Source organism: Lepisma saccharinum, chromosome 20 (assembly GCF_977018435.1).
Source record: "Lepisma saccharinum chromosome 20, izLepSacc3.1, whole genome shotgun sequence".
In the NCBI taxonomy this organism is placed as follows: Eukaryota; Metazoa; Arthropoda; class Insecta; order Zygentoma; family Lepismatidae; genus Lepisma; species Lepisma saccharinum.
The window spans coordinates 32,473,233-32,494,688 of record NC_139248.1 but is presented as its reverse complement, the minus strand read 5'-3'; the positions used below and the strand labels follow the sequence as shown (position 1 = coordinate 32,494,688).

Here is a 21,456-nt window from a genome sequence, read left to right as displayed (position 1 = left end):
CTGTTTATAAATTGGCAGACAGTCAAAGGGGTTGCAAGAAGAGGTATAGAGCTAAGCTGATACCAATACCGTTACTCTTCATCATTCTCACTAATACCAGAAAATTGTAGGGTTATTCAAAATTAAAGTATTTGACTACAATTATATGCATGAGTCTACTCGTGTTTTGCTTTAAAATGTTCAAAGAATTACATCAGAATACTAAAATAGCAGTCATTTAATCACAAATTTATTTTCTCACACAATACTGGTGTAAATAAATGCAAACTTGGAATTTTGCATAATTTACAGAATAATTAGACTCAGCAAGCATGCCATGTTCCATTGTACAGTGATCTAGAATGCACCCCCCCACCAAAAAAATGGCTAAGCATTACATGTGGAAGACTGAAATACATTCCCAGAAATATATTTAATTATAATGATTATGAACCTCCCCGATGGTGTAGTGGTAGCGTCGTTGCTTTGTAATCCAGGGGTCATGGGTTCGATACCCAGTGGAGGCACATATTGGTTCAGATCCCACTTTAAATTTTAGGTCCAGTCCCGATTAACCTTACTGTGCATAAAGTGGACTTAAAACACCAAATCAATCAATCAATTATAATGATTTTAATAGTAATAATGATGATGATGCCTCCTGGATGGTGCAATGGTAGCGTCGTCACCTTGTAATCAAGGTGTCCCGGGTTCGATTCCCGGTGGAGGCATATAGTGGTTCGGATCCCAATTTAAACTGTAGGTCCATTCCTGATTAGCCTTACTGTGCATAAAGTGGACTTAAAACACCAAATCAATCAATAATGATAATGATGATGATAATAATAATAATAATTGTGAAAAGTATCATTAAAATGAATTTATATGCACAATAAATGTTTTAACGACAGGAAAACACACTTCCTATCAAATCACTTGCAAGATAAATTAATGTTTTTTAAGGCATTAAATAATATTTGGCCTTACTTTATCCTTCCTTTTTTGAATATGCTTTTGTTGCAAATGTGAGTTCCTTTGACATATTTTCCTGGCGAAGTTCTACTGTTTATTACTTTTTATTTCTCTCGCTACTTTCGTCAAAACTGACACACTGCTTTTCAGAGTGCATAGAGTAGATGAAAAAGAAACTACAATTTCATGCCAACTGTAATTATTTTTTAATAAATTTGTCTTCTATTTAGCGACAATTTTCATATCTTTAAAATACTTTGTTGCAGAACCACGACACATGAACACTAATCTTTTTAACACAATCTACAGTGATATTTACAATATTTATAAATGAAACAAATGCATAATTTGTTCATTCCTGTCTTCATCAAATTTACATGAATGTTTTGTGGATTTCTATGACTCACCACCAATCACCCGTAAGAACACGGGAATGGGTAAAAATTACCCAAGCAAATTTTTTCATCCTTTCCAATGAGTTCCTGAGGTGTCACTTTTCAGTACCTTTCCAGTGAACCCTTTTGAATGTTAGGACCTTGAATCAGCTGTGAGGCTTCCTTAGTTCTCCTCACAGGCCCGTAGAAACATTGCCTATGTAAATTTCACCCATACACAGGTTCCTACATTTTTCTTTGGCATTTCAGCATGTTCTTTTTTTCACATTTTTATCAATTGTGTAGTGCAATAAAGATGTTCAAAATTAATACAATTTTTAACCTATAAAGGTATTGTTAATCAAATGCTTTAAAGTAATTATAATTTGCACTTGCATAGTAATTTTGTGCAGAACTGTTAGCGAGAAATGCAGGCTCGACCAGGACTCGAACCTGGGTTTCTGGCATTCCATGCCATTGCTCTACCGCTGAGCTACCGAACCAGGCTGGCTTCGCCTGATTTTTCGCTTCCGCTGTTTTACCTGTGTTTCAAAGGCAATAGACCTCACTACAGTAGCACTAACAGAGATGATTCCACACAGGTAAAACAGCGGAATCGAAAAATCAGGTCAAGCCAGGCCGGCTCTGTAGCTCAGTGGTAGAGCAATGGCACGGATTGCCAGAGACCTGGGTTCAAGTTCTGTTCGAGCCTGCATTTTTCGCTAACAGTTCTTAGTACATCTCCTGTGTGTGCCTAATTTAATGATAGTAATTTTTCTTCTGGGCAAAATACACAGTGCTAGCTATCCCTTGTATCCTAGCGGAGAGGGAGACATCCTGCCGTGTTAAGTACTCACACACCAAAATTTAAGTGGTGATACACTTAGGAGGGTGTAAGGATCCATTTAGAGAAAAATGACCATAAATTGGATTTTTGGAAAAAAATTAGGAAGAGTGTAGATGAAAGTTTGTAACAATAGCATGTTGATAAATCACTGTTACAGTGCACTACTACTATATGTTATCCATCAATTTATAGCAAAATTTGATACCTCCCATTCCATAGCGTGCACACACATGTTCTCGTTTGATTCAGGGTTGCCAACTGTATAATTTAACAGCAGAGCACACATTCACAAATAAACTAAATTTGTCAAAAGTAGCAAAACTTTTCTCCCATACTGGTTTCACAATATTTTAAAGTACCCTTAGCTTTAGAAATCATCGCGGGAAATAGCGGCAAAAACTACAGTGCGTAGATTTTGGCTCCTGTCCGAGATAGTACGTGACTGCAGATGGCATGGATGACGGCATTTTCGACACGTGATGTCCCGCTTATTTTTAAGCACATTGTTTAGCATGCAGAAAATTATATTTATATTGCATAACTAGTACTAACCTGTGTTATAAGAGTTGTTCAAAGTGATGGCCAACTGCATTCACACATTCCCGGAATGTTTCTCTTGTAGTCTACGGATATTACAAGCATAAGAACACAGTTTTTCGTTGCTCAAAAAGTATGTTCTAATAATAAGGATATCAAAAATGAAGAAGAAAATCTTTTCAGTATAGCAAAAAAAAATGGCTTTAGCACTAACAGAATAAACCAAATCAAAAAACGAGTTGCAAGAAAACTAAGAGAGAAAAGAAAAGAGGACAAAGATGAGAAATCTGTTGAAAATATTTTTTTTTTTTTGTATTCCATTCCACAGGGGATTCTCAACTTCAAATTGCAAAATTTTTTAGAACATTTAATTCCAAAATTGTGTTTAGATCACCAAGGAGTTCGGAATGTACATTTAATAAATACAAAATGAGAAAATATCTACCAGATATGGAAACCACAGGAATATATAATATAAGTTGTTCATGGTCAAAGTATTATGTAGGACAAACAACGAGGAAAATGGCAATAAGATGGCACGGACACGATTTAGACATTACAAATTTAAACTGAAGAGCAGGTGTGTCACCTCTCATCATTGAGGAGAAGCATATGATTAAAAAGAGAATTGTTTTAAAAAGAGAAACATAGATTTCAATGTCTGGGAAGCTTCGTTCATTGCAGAAGAACACTGGAATAAATTAAATAATGAAAATAGTAACATAGACCCACTTAAGAGTTTTCTTTTTCACAAATGGAGTAGGCCACAATCTTTAAAATTTAATGTAATGGAAAACATCAAGAATCTCTGTGAAAGCAATGATGATTTTGAATTGCCTGATTATATTCAGGATTCATAATTTTTAAAAATGCTGATCAATTTTTTTTTTATCTGAAATAATAATATAACAGACTGCTTATTTCACAGTTAAGTTGGTATTTGCAACAATGTAACATTGATAACATCCATCGTATAACTGATTCTTTTTTGTTAATTTTTTTTTACCATTTTATAACTGTATCTTTAATCAAACTAATAAATGTCTGAAGAAGGGAGTGTGTGTTCTCCTGAAACATCACAACGAAAAACTGTGTTTTTATGCTTGTAATAACTGTAGACTGCAAGATAATTAATTCTACAATGCAATCAATGCGTACATACAAGAAAAATTGCTTTGCTTATCAGTACAGTTCTGTTCGTTTCATCATGGAGGTGTAATTTTTCTGTTTAATGTGTTTGTGCGCGTTTCTCCAGTCTCATAGATCACATCGGTGTTAGGTTTTTTTTTCTGTGTAATCCCAGTGTGTGTTTAATAAGATTGTGAGACCATTGAAATGCCAGCCAAAAAATTCACGTTAAAACAAAGAATTTTTATGTATAACACTTAAGTGAAAACCGAATCATGTCGAGACGTTTCTTAAGGAAAAACCAAATCATGTCGAGACATTTGTAGCCAATTTATTATTTGTGGGAATCCATAAAAATAGTCTATAGAAGCAATCCCCCACTATAGAAGAACTGAAACAGAAGTTATAAGACTTACGGTAGAGGAACTTTTGCATGTCAATCAAAATTTTATCGAAATCTGCCGGGAATTTGTGAATGCATCACTTTGAACAACTCTTGTAACATTGTTTAGTACTCGCTATGCAATATAAATACAAACAATGTGCGTAAAAGTAAGCGGGATGTCACGTGTCGAAAATGCCGGCATCCACAACGTGCCACGCCATTTTGTAGTCAAGTGTTATTTCTCAACCAGGAGTTAAAAACAAATGCACGGTATTATGTCAAATCAAGATAACTTTTGTATTTTCAAGTCAAAAATAAAACATTCTATTTTATTTTAATTCAAATGTGTGTTCTTTTTCTCTGCATTACTGAGAAATTGTGAGTCTACCTAGCAAAATTATAATGTCCGTTTACAAAAATTGCTACAAATTGCTTAAAAATTAGTTTAAAATATAGTACGAAAATTCAATTTTCACAAACCACCATTTTGAAGACCGAAAAGATAAGAAAAAGTCATCAATTTAGAGAGAAATTTCTCTGCAAGTTTCATTCCCCATTTAGTTGTTTAGAGAAGTGTTCATATTTTATACCCTTACCAAAAAGTGAAAATTTCTATTTTAGCAGACGTTTTTGGCATTCTGGATCACTGTGCATTGCGAACTTTGTGAACTTCTTGAGAGATAGTTCCAAGGAAGATGTTGAAATCTAAAACATAACACAATGTTTTCCATTGAAATGGTGGTGCTTTTATGGTATTTAAAGAAAAGCATTTTTTTTTAGTTTGATTGTCTTCTAAGCTAAGCTGGTCTTGTATGCTTCGCTTTGAATTGTTCTGGAGGTTTTTTCTTCTTCTTCTGCAAGCAACATACTTGTCTGATTTTTTTCCACGGTGTTTACTTTGGTGTAATTGTTTCGTGTTTAAGAGGCTCTTCGTGTACTCTCCCTCTTCTCATCTTGTTTTAATTATTGTGTTTTAATTCTTCTTATGTAATTGTTCTATTTCACCATGTTAATCACAAGAATGTGAATGACTCTGAACTGATGAAAGGGATGAGAGGTTCAACACAAAGAGACACCCAAGCCTAACCTGATATTCCATCAATCTATTCCTGACTTTATTAATATTCTCGCAACTACAACTGAGTTCTCTAGTTTATCTTATTTTATTTGCTCTAAGTCTGTAATCATTTCTCGTGTGATGAATGCTTAGTGCTCAGTAACCCTTGAGGTTTTCACTATGTTGTTCCAGACGATATATCGCAATATTGAAAAAATATCGTCCAGGCGATATCAACTAGCCGATATATCATCATGATATTTTGGCAATATGTACCGTGTCAGTGATATATGACCACAATATTTTGGCGATATGTATCATGTCTGTAATATATTGTCACGATATTTGGCAATATATATCATGTTGGCGATATATTGTCATGATATTTGGCAATATATACGGTGTCGGCAATATAGCATCATGATATTTTGGTGATATATACAGTGTCGGCGATATATAGTCACAAAAATGGTGACATATATCGTGGAGATGATATATCGCCGATATTATGATACAGAGAAAATATCATATTGTATCCTCTGTGACGATATTTTCTTGGTGATATATCACGATATCAAATTTCCGATATTGTCCATCCCTAGTTTTCACCTACTGTGAGCAAGCTTTTCTCCGTTATTCTATTTTACAGGGTGATTCCATGATATTGAATCAAACTGGCAGGGTGGATGGAGACTGACCCAAGTATCAGTATGAGGAACCCTGGTCCGGAAATGCATCATTGAAAAAGTTATGAGCCAAAACTATTTAGGGACTTCCAATGACAGTGGAATAAGACATCTGAAAGATGTGGCTTGTAGATTTAATACGGACATTACTACAGTATATTGTAGGACTCTAAAACTAAAACTTTGCAGTAGTTGTTCAAAATGGCGACCCCCAGCATTGATGCGGGCAAGATAGCATCGCAAAAATGCTCTGTCGCATCCGCTCTAACATTGCTGGGGTCATACTGACGATATCACAGCTAGCAAGGATTCTTACCAGAAGGGGATGCAAGTGGTGTCATTTGGCTCGGCACCAAGTCGTCAGCTGTTACTGCCAGGCAGTGCAACCTGAATGTCTGTAAATCTACAAGCTGCATCTTTCAGTTGTCTTAGGCAGCCCCAACTAGTTTTAGCTTATAACTTTTTAAGTATGCATTTCTGGACCAAGGTTCTTCATATTGATACTTGGGTCAATCTCCATCCTCCCTGCCAGTTTGATTCAAGGTCACGGGAACACCCTGTAGATTATTTTTAGTTCCTAATCTGTGAATATTTCATGTGACATATATGCATAAATGAAATACTTCTGTGTGTTCTATCTGAAATTTTCTCAATAAATAAATTCAGTTGGTAGAGGCTAATTGGTGAGTAGTTCCTGGTTCATTTCCTGCTGAGAGATACCAAAATTTTGCCAGAACTATTTCAAAAGCTCCAGTACCAGAAACGGGTCTCAACATGCCGACCTCATGTCACCCACTGAAAAATCTGCTGCTCTGTCCCTCAGAGTGTCTGCCTTCAGGCATATTCAGCGAGTAACACATCATGAAATTCAGTCGAAAGAGCCCTAAAACTGGCCTCCTAACCTAACAATGGAGATATTAGAACTGTAAATGTGAAAATAATGCATGTTTGTTGGTTAGGAGGGTTAATTTTGGTGCTATCAGCATGTTTTAGCAATGGATGTGACTGCAGACAAACCTGTCCCGCAGAGGGCTGAATATTGGTAAAAAATTATTTTCGATCTATCCCTGAATTTTAACAATAGACTGCCATCTGTAGCCATTATCAGCCAGTGTACTAGAGTATTATTAAAATATAATCACAGATACTGTGAAATGGTCTATACCATTGCAGAGTACAAATTTTCTTGAAAGTTTGCCAAATTTTGGAACTTATTACTTCTGCAGGAGAATTGTGACGGAGTAGAAACTTGTGAAGAATTCTGCGGGAATTATTAGTTTCAAGAATTCTGAATGAATTTTTCTCTGTAGACATGAAAAATTGCAACTTTCATTAATCGCAATAATTTTAATAATAATAATAAATACCCTGAGGCAAGTTTTTCACAGTTTAACTTTAATTTTTATCGAGAAAGGAAAAGAAAGCTGCGAGGAAAAAAAAGTACAAAATTCTCTGAATCCGTTTACTTTGATAGTGTCCTTTGCAGAACAATCTATCTGACAGATGGGAGATTATTGCAAGTTTCAAGTTGATTAGGTAAAATTGAGTATATAATTAACATTTTTTTGTAGATTAGTATATCCCATAACGTTATATAACGTGTGTGTGTGTGTGTGTGTAGATGTATTTAGAGTCTGGGTTCGCGAAATGGCAAAAGTAAACACTGCTTCTTAAATTATATATATATATATATATATATATATATATATATATATATATATATATATATATATATATATATATATATAAATCAAAGAAGGCAAAAGGAAACACTCACCGGACAGTAGAAAAATTCAAAATTTTCGCTAATTTCATAGCATCATCGGTGTGAGAAGAAATAGACGGAACCGGAAGTTTTGAATTTTTCTACTGTCCGGTGAGTGTTTCCTTTTACCTTCTTTGATTTTTACTTAGCCCTTTTGGCCCTCCTTGCTTTTATCCATTATATATATAAGAATTTTTGGATACATTGGAATCACACAGACCCTTTATATATATATATATTGTTAATATATTTGTGTGTGTATATGTGTGGGTGGTGGTAGGCGGTAATAGGCAGTGGTAGGTTGAAATACAGAATGATCACATAAAGAGAAATCTGGACACATTTCAGAGTACATCTCAGGTAGATTATAATAGTAAAGTTGCCCTGCAATGAATTTTGTAGTACATGAATGCGTAATAATTGTAAGTTGCTGAAATTTCCAAAGGTATCTCCATTGGTATCTTGTTCAAAGCTTGGCCATCATTTATAAACTTAAATTTATCCCTTTTTTGAATGAAATTTATCACTTTTTTTAATTAAATTTATAACTTTTTTTAATGAACACATTTTGTAGATCCATACAATATTTTTTTACATAATTTGTGTGTGATATTGCATTCTTCGTTATTATACAATTTTGTTTCCTTTTGTGCTTGTAATATGTTTTGCTAGCTGTACCTCAGGTTTTTTTAAAATTTTCTTCCTATTTAAGTTTTGTTTCACTTTGTCTTTTTATATTTTAATCCTGCATGCACTTGTCCCACAATATTAAAAAGAAAAATTAAAAATGAATTTGAAAAGAAGAATTGAGAAAGACTGAGTGAGGAACTGAAAAGTACTGTTATACAAGATCCTTACTTATGTATCCTTTGACTCATAAAATTCATTAGTCATGTATTTAAAGTATTGGAAAAATGTTGCATTCATGAATTGCCTGGGAAAAAGAAACAGACCAGTCTCATCATTGCCGTTCAATACTTTAATTTCCTCAGCAACTGACTGTTTATTGCTTGACCCGCAATCTTGATCTTGAAGGTTCTGAATTGAAGTCCTGACCAGGTCATAGGAGCTTTGTTGATACATTCCTATCCTGTATTATTATACTATTAAACGTATTATTATATTTATTAATAACTCAATAATACTCAGCGGTGAACGATGAGTCTCGGTCAAGTACACAAACTCCTCTCAGGTACAGGTATAGTGTTAGGCAAAGACAATATTCACAGCACAGAGAAATAAAACCATATTGCTGCAGTATGTATAAACTGAAAGGTTTTATTCTTTATTTATTGCAATTATAATGCAAATATACTTGAGACGAAGGCGAGGATTTTGCTTTGTCGACAAATTGACTCAACTAAAATGCATAAACTGAGCCAATAATAACGGAGCCAATATTTGCTCTTTAGCCTTTTATTTCCAAATTAATCCTTAGGTTAGCTTTATTATTTAAGGTAGAATGGTTGCAGTATTGTGCATAGCATCAATGCATGGCTATCGGCGTACCTATGGTCACATAGGCCTAGCTTGCACCCCAAACTACTATACCAAGATGTATGCACAACACCGAGGAGTTCCTTTTAAATTTAAAAGCTTCGTCGATCCGTGGCGAAAGTATGTTATTTCTTACGCGATATCCTCATTTTTATACTATTTTCGAGAACACAGATTCAAGTACAGATGAATCACTCACTATCTACAAAAGGATACTATCAACAAAACTGACATCTACACATGTATAGAAATACAAATTCACATAGTGCACTCTCGCAAACATGAAGATACATTCAACTCCGCATAATGGAGCATAAAATACAATAAACATTAAACAAAAGTTATACATTACAAACAAGGTGCATTATTACATATAATAAGACAACATTTACGTGTCCTTTCATAAAAATATAATACAGGGTGGCTCAAAAAGTCACTTAACACCCCTGGTACAAGGCCACTGCAGCGCGCAACATGGAAATGGTGATGACCAATCGTTATTAGGCCAAAGGGGAACCACATTGACGCCACCCACGCGGTCGGCGGTCATCTTGATGTCCGCCATCTTGAATTCAACTTCAGAATATATCAAATCAGGCTAGAATTTCACGAGAAATGCAATGGTGAAGGTTTTTTCGACGTATCTTTAACCAGTAAAAAGTTATAACTGAATTCTTGTACCAATTTGCTCCTTTTCGAGGTGTTAAAAAAATGCCTTAAAATTTGTTTAGCGCATCGGTAATGCATCGAGATCAAAGTGATGTCTAGGGAGAGAAGTTCACATGCCATTGCACACAATTTTAATCAGATACATACACGAAGAGCTGTGCATTATAAATGGTTGTTGCGAATAATTTACAGTGTGACGCTTCCATTGAATTAAAAGTCCTTCACAGTGACAAGGCTAATGTTTATGTTCATGTTTTTTGGCCGGAACCACTGTAACACATCTAAGTGAAGTCAAAAGTAACTTCTCGAAATTCAGAGGTATAGTTAAGATTTGAATGTGGCATTTTGTTCAAGGAAAGATAGAGAGAGCTTTCCTAATGCTATTTGGGACTGGACCAACAGTTGCAGGTGAAATCTGAATCTTCTTTACATCGAATTGACACTTTAGATTTCCTTAGTGGAACTCAAATTTCATTGGACAAGATTGGCCCGTCTGCATAAACTGAAGTTAGTTTGTTTTGCCATGAGAAGTACATTGTATGTAAATATGCCACTTCTAATGGTAATTTTGTTTTATATACTAATCATAGTATGTTGCTGACCCTCACTGAGATACTTGAATTTTGTAGAAAAATGTATTTGAAGATAGCTTCCTCCCAATAAACCTCTCCTCCTCCTGTCAAAAGAAAGTGCTGCCATAACATGTACCATTATTTGTGTTTGTGTGTTGTCTGTGATTTTGTTGAAAATTAACTCTCCCATAATTTACTTGCCCTGTTAGCACCTGGAAGATGTATATGTAGTTGACTGCAATAGTGTCTTCTTAATCATGTACTGGGGCATTCCAGTATTACGTGTGTGACATTTCACACATAAAATATAAGATTCTACACATGAGATTGGATTAAAGTAGTCATAATAAAATAATAATATAGAATTATGAAGTACTGCTAACAAATGAAAAAACTTTGAGTATGACGACATGGCCTGAATGCGTGAAAAGCATTAATGAAAGTTTGTTGTCTGATCCTTTAAAAATGTATCAAAGTTAATAATTTTTGTTGGTGAAATATTGCAAATTATTTGCATTTGGAAACATTTAAACCTTAATCCAATTTAAAATAATAATAATTTCCAGATTGATTCATTTTGTTATTTACATGATGTAGGACCACTTTTCGTGGAATACCCCTATATTGATCATCAAACTCACCAGATTATAGATGTAATCTGCCAAATTATGAAAAATGTAGTAACTTTTTTTTTAATGTTATGATAAATCAGTTTTCACTTGCTTTGTTTTATTGATTATTCTGGTACATACATTTTAGAAAATATTTTAACTGTTTCATCCAATCTTCACAGGTGGAATATTGTTTATAAAACAAATATGTATCAGAAAAATGAGAAAATAAGTACAGGAAAAATTAATTTATTTTTATGTTGGTACAAGTCATGCCATGCTTTGTTTACTTTTAAACTAGCAATATTACAAATCTATGCACAGAGATTTGCCCAAAGTAAATATGCTAGTTCAGTGCCACTGCAAGTTTGGAAACCTCATGCTAGAAATTTCCCATCCCATCCATACACGCATGGCTCCATCCTCTAAACGTTAAGCATTCTGTCTCCCAAGTACTGCACACTAAACACATGTACACACAGTTTACACACCAATTCACATGATGGAAGTTTTTGCCTGCATGTCATCTGTAATAAAAATAAATACCTTTAACATTGGACAATCCTTGGGAAATTTATCACACACAAACTAGATTACAATTGAAATTCCGAAAATAAGTTTTGCAGGTCTTGTATTCATGGGAACTCATTCAGGATTGCATGTACATTGTCACTGGAAAGAGAGATACTTCTGCTGTTGAACATAGTTTCTATGAGACACTTATCGTATCACTTCACTAGGCTGGAAAAGTCATTTGCATAGAACTCAGTGCCCTTCTTACCGACAATACTCATGCAATGTGACTACTTCAAAGGTGGGAAGATGTGGATGTGCCTGGTTGCAAGGTCAGGACAGCAGTGGGGGAGATCTAAGAACTCGTACCGGATATTCTGCCTGCTCCTACCTAGAAGACCACATGGCAATCGGTGAGACAGATGACTATCCTGCAACTGCAGATGGTAGTGGGGGTGTTCGGTGGAGTACTGCATGGGACCGCTTTTGCTCGTACTTGTTTTGAGTATTCCACCCTCAAGCATGCTACGCTCCAGATATACAGTAAATCTCACAGCCGACTTGACCGCTGAGCAGCAGCGGATACTGTGAAACAAAGTAATAATTCAAAATGACTGGGTGTGAATTATCAAGATCAGATCCCAACTTGGGGAAATTATTTCCCAACTTTTCGTAATCCCAAACAGCCAAGAAATTACAAATGATCATATTTGAAAGATGTTAATTCTTGATATTAGGGGAAATAGTGTGTACAATTTGAGATGTTCGAAAAAAAATTTGAGTCCCAAAAATTTTTGAACCTGGTCAGGAAATGCTCTTTTTTTTTTTTTCATTCCCGGACGTCAGAGTTATTAATAATTTCCTTCCCAATTCCATCCTGACCAATTTTTTTCCATTCTGCACACTCCCTAGTTACAGCTGTCAACATAATTCTAATGTCACTTGTGAAAACTGTCTATCGTTATTTTGTTGGACATGACAGTTAATTGCTGGAACTAACAGTCTATTATATATCACAGAAAGGAACATCATTTGTAATAAAATATAGACACAATTTCACAATTCGAATTCCATGAACTTTTTCCAGACATCGCCCCCCACCCCCTCCCTCCCTCCCTCCTCTTAGGGCGCTCTTGACCACTGTTGCTCTTTTTATGTGTGTATGTACATGTACACAAGATTTTTCTTTTTTTGTCTATGTACTAAACTGGCATAAGTACCAGAAGTGATTATTTTCTATGCAATATTATAATTTGAATTTTGAGATGACCTTTATAGCTAAAATCTTAGAAATTCATTACATTGACAATGAAAGAGTATAGAATCAGCAGGCAAAACACCATAGTTGTAAGTGTTATAATGTGTCCATGAAATGTAATTTGTGTTCAAGAGATAAAAAAACAGCGTCCAGTCCATAGCTACTACAGATTTGCATTTACTTTGAATAATATAAATATAATGAAATATTGTAAATCTGTGGTGTTTTCTGGTGGTGAAGTACCTTTGCGTATGTTTTTTTTTAGTCCTACTATTTTACATTTAATATATACTGACATGTAAGTAGGAAATTATATGCAAGAAAGAGGGGGAGGGGAATGTAATATATCCACTTTTTTAGTTGTTCAGGTATTGAGGAGGCAACCTCTGTGGCAGAATGGTTAGCATAGAATGCTACGATGCTAGGGATCCCAGGCTCAAATCTCAGCTTGCGCATGGGTATTCTTTTTGAGGGCCCCCTCATCCATTTCATCAAATCAACACTCATCCTCATCTTCACAATTAGCCAAAAGTAGCAGAAAAGTGAAGTAAAATATATCAAATGAATTATCGCTCAGTCAAGAGTTATGGGTTCAATTCCTGATGGGAACATTTTAGTAGTTTCAGTTGCACTTAAGCACATCAAAAAATCATGTTTTTTTTTTTTTAATGCACTTGGCAGAATTGGAATGAAAATGAGTTCCACTTTTTCTTGAAGTAGCTCCTTGACACTGGACTATACTATGTATAGAAACGTTTTTAATTTTATTTTTGTTTATGTATTTTTGAATAACGTAGAGTAAACTTTATGCTCTTGAACACCAAGGCAGTTTAATAATTAAAACATTGTTGGTAGAGTACATAATCCTCTGCCCACAAAAATAAGTTGGTGGTACCATTGTGTGACTTCATGCCTCAACTGATATGCTGGCATGCTGGAGCCTGCCTTTGTCTTGAGACAACTGTCACAGGGAAAGGAGCACATTTGGCAACACTCTTATTAACAATGTGTATGGTGAGTGTGGTGATATGATGGGGAATTTGTGTAGATTGGGTTTCCTGTAAATTCTACTAGTTCATGTAGTCAATAATTTGTTCTAGATTAGATTCTTTTGCTTATAATAAATTTCTATTAAGTTTAATATTTGTTTAGGTATTGAGGAACCCTTTCTTAGAATTCTCAGTCGTATGGTCTCTTTCACTATCCACAAATTGCCCATAACAGTTTATTACATTATGGTATAGGGCAGTGATGTGTGCCTTGGTGCCCTGAGGTACTGTGGCTGGCTTACAGTGGTGCCGCAAAGTGTTGCAATATTTTCACTGAAATGACACTTACTTGTTAGGCAATGATATGATTGTTCCAAATATGTGCTTATTAGTAATTTTCACATATGGTGAAAATGTACATATATAAAATGTTCCTGAATTGAAATGTTTTTTTTTAAACTTAGGCAAGCAATCTGACCACACTAACTTGCAAGTTGTAGATATAGGCCTACATTCTGACTTGGGCACCACAGAAAAACTTGAAACACTAAGGACACCATGAAACAAAAAGGTTTTGAAACCCCTGATATAGGGGATTAAATTGTATAATGAATGGTGTATAAGGAACCAATTTTCCATTAAATTGAGTGAAGAAAAATATGTAATTGTTGGTTGCTAATATCAGTGAACTTCAATTTGACTGTTAAATCCTTAATTATTTGTTAAAATAAAAATTTAATATTTCACTGTCACTTTGTATGGTAGACCCTGCTTGAAGCAACACAGAATGGTCTGAATGTTGATTTCAGAATAGGCAGGAAAAATCGGGGAATTCATTTTGCCAAAATAAGTGAGAAGCCTGTAATAATTTTGTTTCTAAATTTCAGGATAACTTGGGACAAACCAGAAGCGAAGTGGAACAACTGCAAAGCAAATTAAATGCTCTCGGACACATGGCACGCAACATGGCAGTTGCAATGCGTGAAGATTTGGCCTTGCTTCAGCAGCAAACGTTGCAAGACAAGGAGAAGTGCTTGGCGTACCTGGCAGACCTTTGTCACGTGTTCCAGGATGCATTGCAGAGGGTGATAGTGGAAGAATTGGACGAAAGGGAGTTCAATTTCAGGAGCAAGGCAGAGAAAGTGAACGAGGAGGAGAGACTGAGATTGCAGGAAGAGAATCAGGATACGCTAAAGAAAATGACCTTAACCCACGAGCTGGAGATTGATGTGTTGCGGGAGCAGCTTAGGAAACTCCAGGACGACCAAGAAGAAGAGTTAAGGACTTTAAAGGAGGTAATATTTGTGTAATGTGATTAATTATTAACTAGCACCGATGCCAATATCAGTGTGTCACTTTAGCAATGTGTGGAAAGTTACTTTTACAGTGATTTTCTATTGGGAATTTTCGTGCAATAATTAGTATGCAATGTTATTTGGACATTATCCATTGTCTAGTGTTTCTTTATTTTTTAAACTTGCTACGGTCCTTGTAGCACTGCATTTACGATGTGAGAACACTAGTACAACTTACCTTAGCTGGCTCAGTAGAACTTGATGTTTGTATCTCAGGGTTCCATGTTGAGATAGTTGGTTCCTTCCCTTTTTCTCCATTTGTGAAGTCCGTTGATGTCCATGTGTTTGTTCACCTGCGATTCTGGTAGTCCAACTCGTATTACAACTTTTAAATACAAATACTGAGAGATATTCTGACTAATTTATTGGAATGACGCACGCTCGTATATAACTTAAGACAAAATCTAATAAAATACGGTTTCGGACAGTTGGACCGAGAGATGAATAAGCCAAATTTTCTATTATGCAAAGCACATCCTTTTCCACAATCATCTTACAAAAAAACTGCCAACAGCTCACTCAGGAAACTGTTACTTCTCTTCATTGACTCAGTGGTACCGGCTACTATAATTTTTAAATACCAGAAAGTTGATACAAATGATGTATATACGAGGCGTATTTTTAAAGTAAGTACCGTTTTGAAATTCCGCCGCTGCAGCACTGCGATCGGTGTCCCGTGCATGCGCACTGTGTACCTACATCTGTTGGCAAGCCACAGACGCCATTGCGGCAACAATCGATCGTTTATACATTTGCTTTTGTGTATTTAAAATGCCTCCGCCGACTGTGAAATACGTGCTGTTCTTAGTGCTAAAGGCGTGAAAGCAGTTGAAATTCACCGTCAGATTTGTGAAGTGTACGGACAAAACCTTATGAGTGATGGAATGGTACGCAAGAGCTTTCAGAGATGGCCGAAAGAATGTTCATGACGAGGAACTGAGTGGGCGACCCTCAGTGATCACTGTCGATTTGGTGCAGAAAGTCGACGAAAAAGTGAAAGAGAACAGACGCTTCACGATTTCTTCGTTATCAGAGGAGTTCCCTGAAGTTTCAAGAAGTGTTATCTACGAAATTGTTACCGAACGCTTAAACTATCGAAAATTGTGCTCACGATGGGTACCAAAAATGTTAACTGAGGCGCACAAAACCAAATGTTTAGGTAGCACCTTGACTTTTCTTGTCAAGATCTCATCGCATCATTTGGCTGGGAACAATTTGATCATCCTCCATACAGCCCCGATCTAGCACCCAGTGACTACCACATGTTTCTGCAACTGAAGAAGCATCTCGGAGGTCAGCGCCATGATGATGACGATAGCCTCAAAACGGCCGTGTTGCAGTGGTATCAACTCAGGCGGCAAACTCCTATGACGACGGAATACAAAAGCTTGTTGTTCGATATGATAAGTGCCTTAATATTGGTGGCAATTATGTGGAAAAGTAGATAAAAGTGTGGTCTTTCATGTAACAATAAAATTGTTACAAAAAGTTTACTTGTTTTTTGTACATATCAAAACGGTACTTACTTAAAAAATATGCCTTGTATTTGAACAGTAACGTATTGAAAAGTACATTCCATCTGGCTCAGGGAATTTTGATAATGCAAACTGCAAAGCTTAATCTTCTCACTCCACAAATATTTAAACAATGACTTTCGAATTAACGAGAGGAAAGAGTGGCATCTGCCAAAAATATGAAATTAAGATTAAAGGTAAGAAATTTAACTTAAAAATTATTAACTTCGGCTTCACTAAACTGAGTGAAATAAAACATACGTCGTTCTTTACAACGTTTAAAGGCGAATCAAACTATTGGTGTTGTGTATATATAAAAATTGCTTAAACTTGCCACTATTTATACTGCTATAAATATCGTTATATAAAGTTAACGATGATAAAGACGGGAAATTTATAAATTTGGCTGAAGATATTAATGTAATATTTATGAACTTATATATAAATTATTAACTATAAAATAAGTGAAACTATGTCTACTAATAGAAAATTACATATATAATAATCATAAGAGAATATACTAGTTATTATATAATATTCGTTAAATCAAAATATAATGCAACGTTTCAAGAGAGCATTACTTCTTTCGTCTTATGTGAAATTAAAAAAAACACTAGCCAATGGCCGTGGTGGTTCAGTTGGTAACGTGTCTGACTACCATGCTCAAGGTCCCGGGTTCGATCCCCGGCCGGTTCAAATCCGGGAACTTTTCTAACGATGGAAGCGGCCCCGGTGCCCACCCAGTGTCGAATGACATGGGTACCTGGGGGAAACCCTGGGGGGTAAAGGCGCTCAGGGGCGTGATGCTGATCACATCACCCCCACTCATGACCGGATCAAGAAAGTGTGGGGCGTTACCCCCACACCCCCTATACGCCTTCATGGCGTGGTGCTAAGCACAGGGGAGCACTTTACCTTTTTTTTTTTACTAGCCAATGGATAATATCCAATTAACATTGCATGCTAATGTAGAACCATTGTCACTAACATTCAGAGAACTATTACAATCAATGATCATTAATTATTATAAAAATAAACGTATGTAGATATAAATCTGGTTTATTAGTGTGTGTGTGGCACATAATATAAGTCTACGTATACAGTGTAGTCTTTTTTAATTCGAACTCTTAAGAGGACCCAAAAATAATTTGAATCATCCAAAATTCAATTTAATGAAAACATGCTTTATTAAATGAAGGGCTCGGCTGTAAAACATGGTAAGTGACTTTTTGGTCATTTCTTAGTTCATTAAGAAAAAAGATTATTGGAAGCTATACTGTAGATAAAATGTTTTCATGTTGTGATTATCAATTTCAGAAGGCTTCACTGAATCAAATGCAAATTGTATGTCATAGCAATTTCACCCAAGAATTGAAGGATGTCACATTTTATTTTGTAACTCAAAAATTACCAAAATGCCACTTACCATGTTTTACACTCGAGCCCTTCAAATAACATGAATAAAACAAAACTTCTGTACTGCAGTTTGAACAAAGATAATGAACGTGCTGTGGAAAATTGCCATATTTTTTGCTGGGCCCCTTAGTGCAACATTGGTATTGGTTCAAAGTGGTATGGACTCGACCCTACTTAAAACTTTTTTATTTATTAATATTATGTATTTATTTTTGCAGACCATGAAGGCAAAAGATCAAGAAGTTATCGTGCTGGGCGAGGAAAAGGACGCATTAGAATTGAACCTGAGGAAGAGGTTTCAGGAAGAGAAGGAGGAAGTGCTAAAACTTTTGGAAGCCGAATATGCCGAGAGGGAGAGGGAAGCAGTGCTCCTAGTGAGGGGTGAAGTGCAGCGGGAAATGGACGAGAAACTGAAGGATGTGGCCCTGGAGAAGGAGGAGGAGATGAGGCGCCAGTACGAGGAGCTGGAGAGGAGCCTCAGAACTGAAATGCAGCAGGAGAAACTGAAGATTGAGTGCGAGTGCGAGGCAGGATTTAAAAGGGTGCTGGAGGAGCAGAGGCTGGAGTGGGAGAATGAGAAGGAGAAGAACGTGAAGGAAGTTATGGAGAAACTCAATCACGAGCACAAAATTGAGCTCGAAGGTTTAAGATCTCGCTTCCGGTTTATGGCTACAGCTAACATGGAGAGAAGTCCAAGCGACAGCAGCCTGGAGAAAATCGAGGTTAGATTTTTTGCTTTTTTTTTTCATATACAGGGTGAGTCACCTAAAATTACCACCGGATATATTTCGTGAACAACAAAGAATATTGAAAAACTACTTTCGCAGATATAAAGGTATGAGAGGAGCTCATGAAATTAGTGGACACAATACGTCCAACTACCTAAGGAAGTATGATTTTCAACACAAACTTAGTTTTTTTAAAATGGAAACCCCATATTATTTTTAGTGCAATCGAAAGTAGGGAAAAAATTCATTAAGAATGGTGTTTGTTACATTGTAATACGTCAAGTAGTTCTCAAGTAATTGTAATGTGAGGTTGACGCTTGAAACAAACATTTCAAGTAGGGCTGTACAATATTTCGATATATCGATGTAGACTTGATATTTTTAAAATATCGAAGCGTTCATATCTTAAAAATATCAATGTCGATGTGTATTGATAATATCGATATCAGCATGTCGAATATCAACGTATCAGATATCAAATATCGATATTGACATGTGGATGTTGATATTATCGATATATTGATGTCAATATTTTACAAATATCGACTCTGCATCGAAATATCGCACAGCTCTACTTCTGAGATGTTTGTTTCAAGCGTCAACTTCACGTTACAATTACTTGAGAACTACTTGACGTATTACAATGTAACAACCCCCATTCTTAATGATTTTTTTCCCTACTTTCAATTGTACTAAAAATAATATTGGGTTTCCATTTTAAAAACCGTAAGTTTGTGGTGAAAATTGTACATCCTTACGTAGTTGAACGTATTGAACTCATTTCATGAGCCCCTCTCATACCTTTATAACTGTGAAAGTAGTTTTTCAATATTTTTTTGTTGTTCACGAAATATATCCGGTGCTAATTTTAGGTGACACCCTGTATGAGCCATTCCATGTGAAAGTGGACAAACAAGGTTAATTTATTTTTATTGAAAGTATTACTTATTATGAGGTGGCCGCGGTGGCTCAGTCGGTAACGCGTCTGACTACCATTCTAAAGGTCCCGGGTTCGATCCCCGGCCGGTTCAAATCCGGGAACTTTTCTAACGGTGGAAGCGGCCCCAGCGCCCACCCAGCGTCGAATAACATGGGTACCTGGGGGAAACCCTGGGGGGTAAAGGCGGTCAGGGGCGTGATGCTGATCACATCACCCCCACTCACGACCGGATCAAGAAAGTGTGGGGCGTTACCCCCACACCCCTTATACGCCTTCATGGCGTGGTGCTATGCACAGGGGAGCACTTTACCTTTTTTTTTTTTTTTTTTTACTTATTATGTATGGAATAAATGGAAAACTATGCAGAATTTGGAATTATTAATACAAACATTAGTTTCATGGCTTTTAAGTAACACGTTGTTTCGAACCTATTACTTTTTATGGAATAAGTGGGATTGTATGTGGAGTGTCCACTTAATTTAGTTTTGTTATGATACAGTATTATACCATAAGGAAACTAAATCAATGCTAATTTTGTTCTAATTGTCTCATGGATTGTTTCTATATCTTAAGCTCTGAAGTATCCTACTTCATTTCTGAAACAACCTTTGTTTGAAGAATCTATTTATGATAATTTTCATAGCCTTTGCATTGTTCCATAATCCTACAAAGTAAATAATGTGCATGGTGTCACACTCGTCACAGGCAAAAAAAATGTTAATGAAGAAAGTATGTAGTAATATTTTTAGAAACTGAAAGCATCTAAATGTCGATTAAAGTTTGCTTTCTGAAAATAAAATGAAATTGTTTCAGCAAAAGGTTCAAAAGTCAAATCTCAGAATTGTCACAAAAAGTAAAGTAAAAAGTAAAGTGTTCCCCTGTGCATAGCACCACGCCATGAAGGCGTATAGGGGGTGTGAGGGTAACGCCCCACACTTTCTTGATCCGGTCGTGAGTGGGGGTGATGTGATCAGCATCACGCCCCTGACCGCCTTTACCCCCCAGGGTTTCCCCCAGGTACCCATGTTATTCGACGCTGGGTGGGCGCCGGGGCCGCTTTCACCGTTAGAAAAGTTCCCGGATTTGAACCGGCCGGGGATCGAACCCGGGACCTTGAGCATGGTAGTCAGACGCGTTACCGACTGAGCCACCGCGGCCTCTTCATTACAGAATTGTCACACGCGTCACAATTACAAAAATGTATTTTCTGTAGCTGAAATTTAAGGTGGGGGAGAAATATTCTGAAATTAAGTTACTTTCAAGTAGGAAAATGAAATTGCATGAAATCATAGAGTTGCATATTTGAAGGAGCTAGGAAAATAATTTGCAAATGAATGTAAATTTGTCTGAATGTCACACCTGTCACAATGGAATTGCCCATATAAGTACATATTGTTTGCATTGTAGAATTATTTCATTTGTAGTTTACAGCTGTTACAAGCATATGAACACAATATTTGATATAATGTTTCGGTACAACACAAGCTCACTTCATCAGACATATATTCTTAGTTTTATGAATGTTACAGTCATAACAATGGAATAAATTTAATAAAACTAAAAGATGCAGTTATACCACAAATGTTATTTTTCTTAAATCTATCCCATTGTTAGAACTATAACAATAATCAAACTAAGTGGACTGTGGACTCAGAAGTACAAAT

At 36.0% G+C, this 21,456-nt stretch overlaps 1 protein-coding gene and 1 non-coding gene across 3 annotated transcripts in view; one reads left to right on the top strand and one right to left on the bottom strand.

Annotated features, from left to right (window-relative positions):
• Positions 1-21,456, top strand: part of Atg17 (autophagy-related 17) — a 322,986-nt gene that overhangs the window by 280,788 nt on the left and 20,742 nt on the right. For both annotated transcript variants that reach the window (XM_083142317.1, XM_083142316.1), the window contains exons 14-15: positions 14,727-15,134; positions 18,343-18,846. In XM_083142317.1, coding sequence (XP_082998443.1) covers positions 14,727-15,134; positions 18,343-18,846 — 912 coding nt within the window. The remainder of the gene's footprint in view (positions 1-14,726; positions 15,135-18,342; positions 18,847-21,456) is intronic.
• Positions 1,758-1,828, bottom strand: TRNAS-GGA (transfer RNA serine (anticodon GGA)). Its single transcript has one exon. It is a non-coding gene; the product is annotated as a tRNA-Ser (tRNA).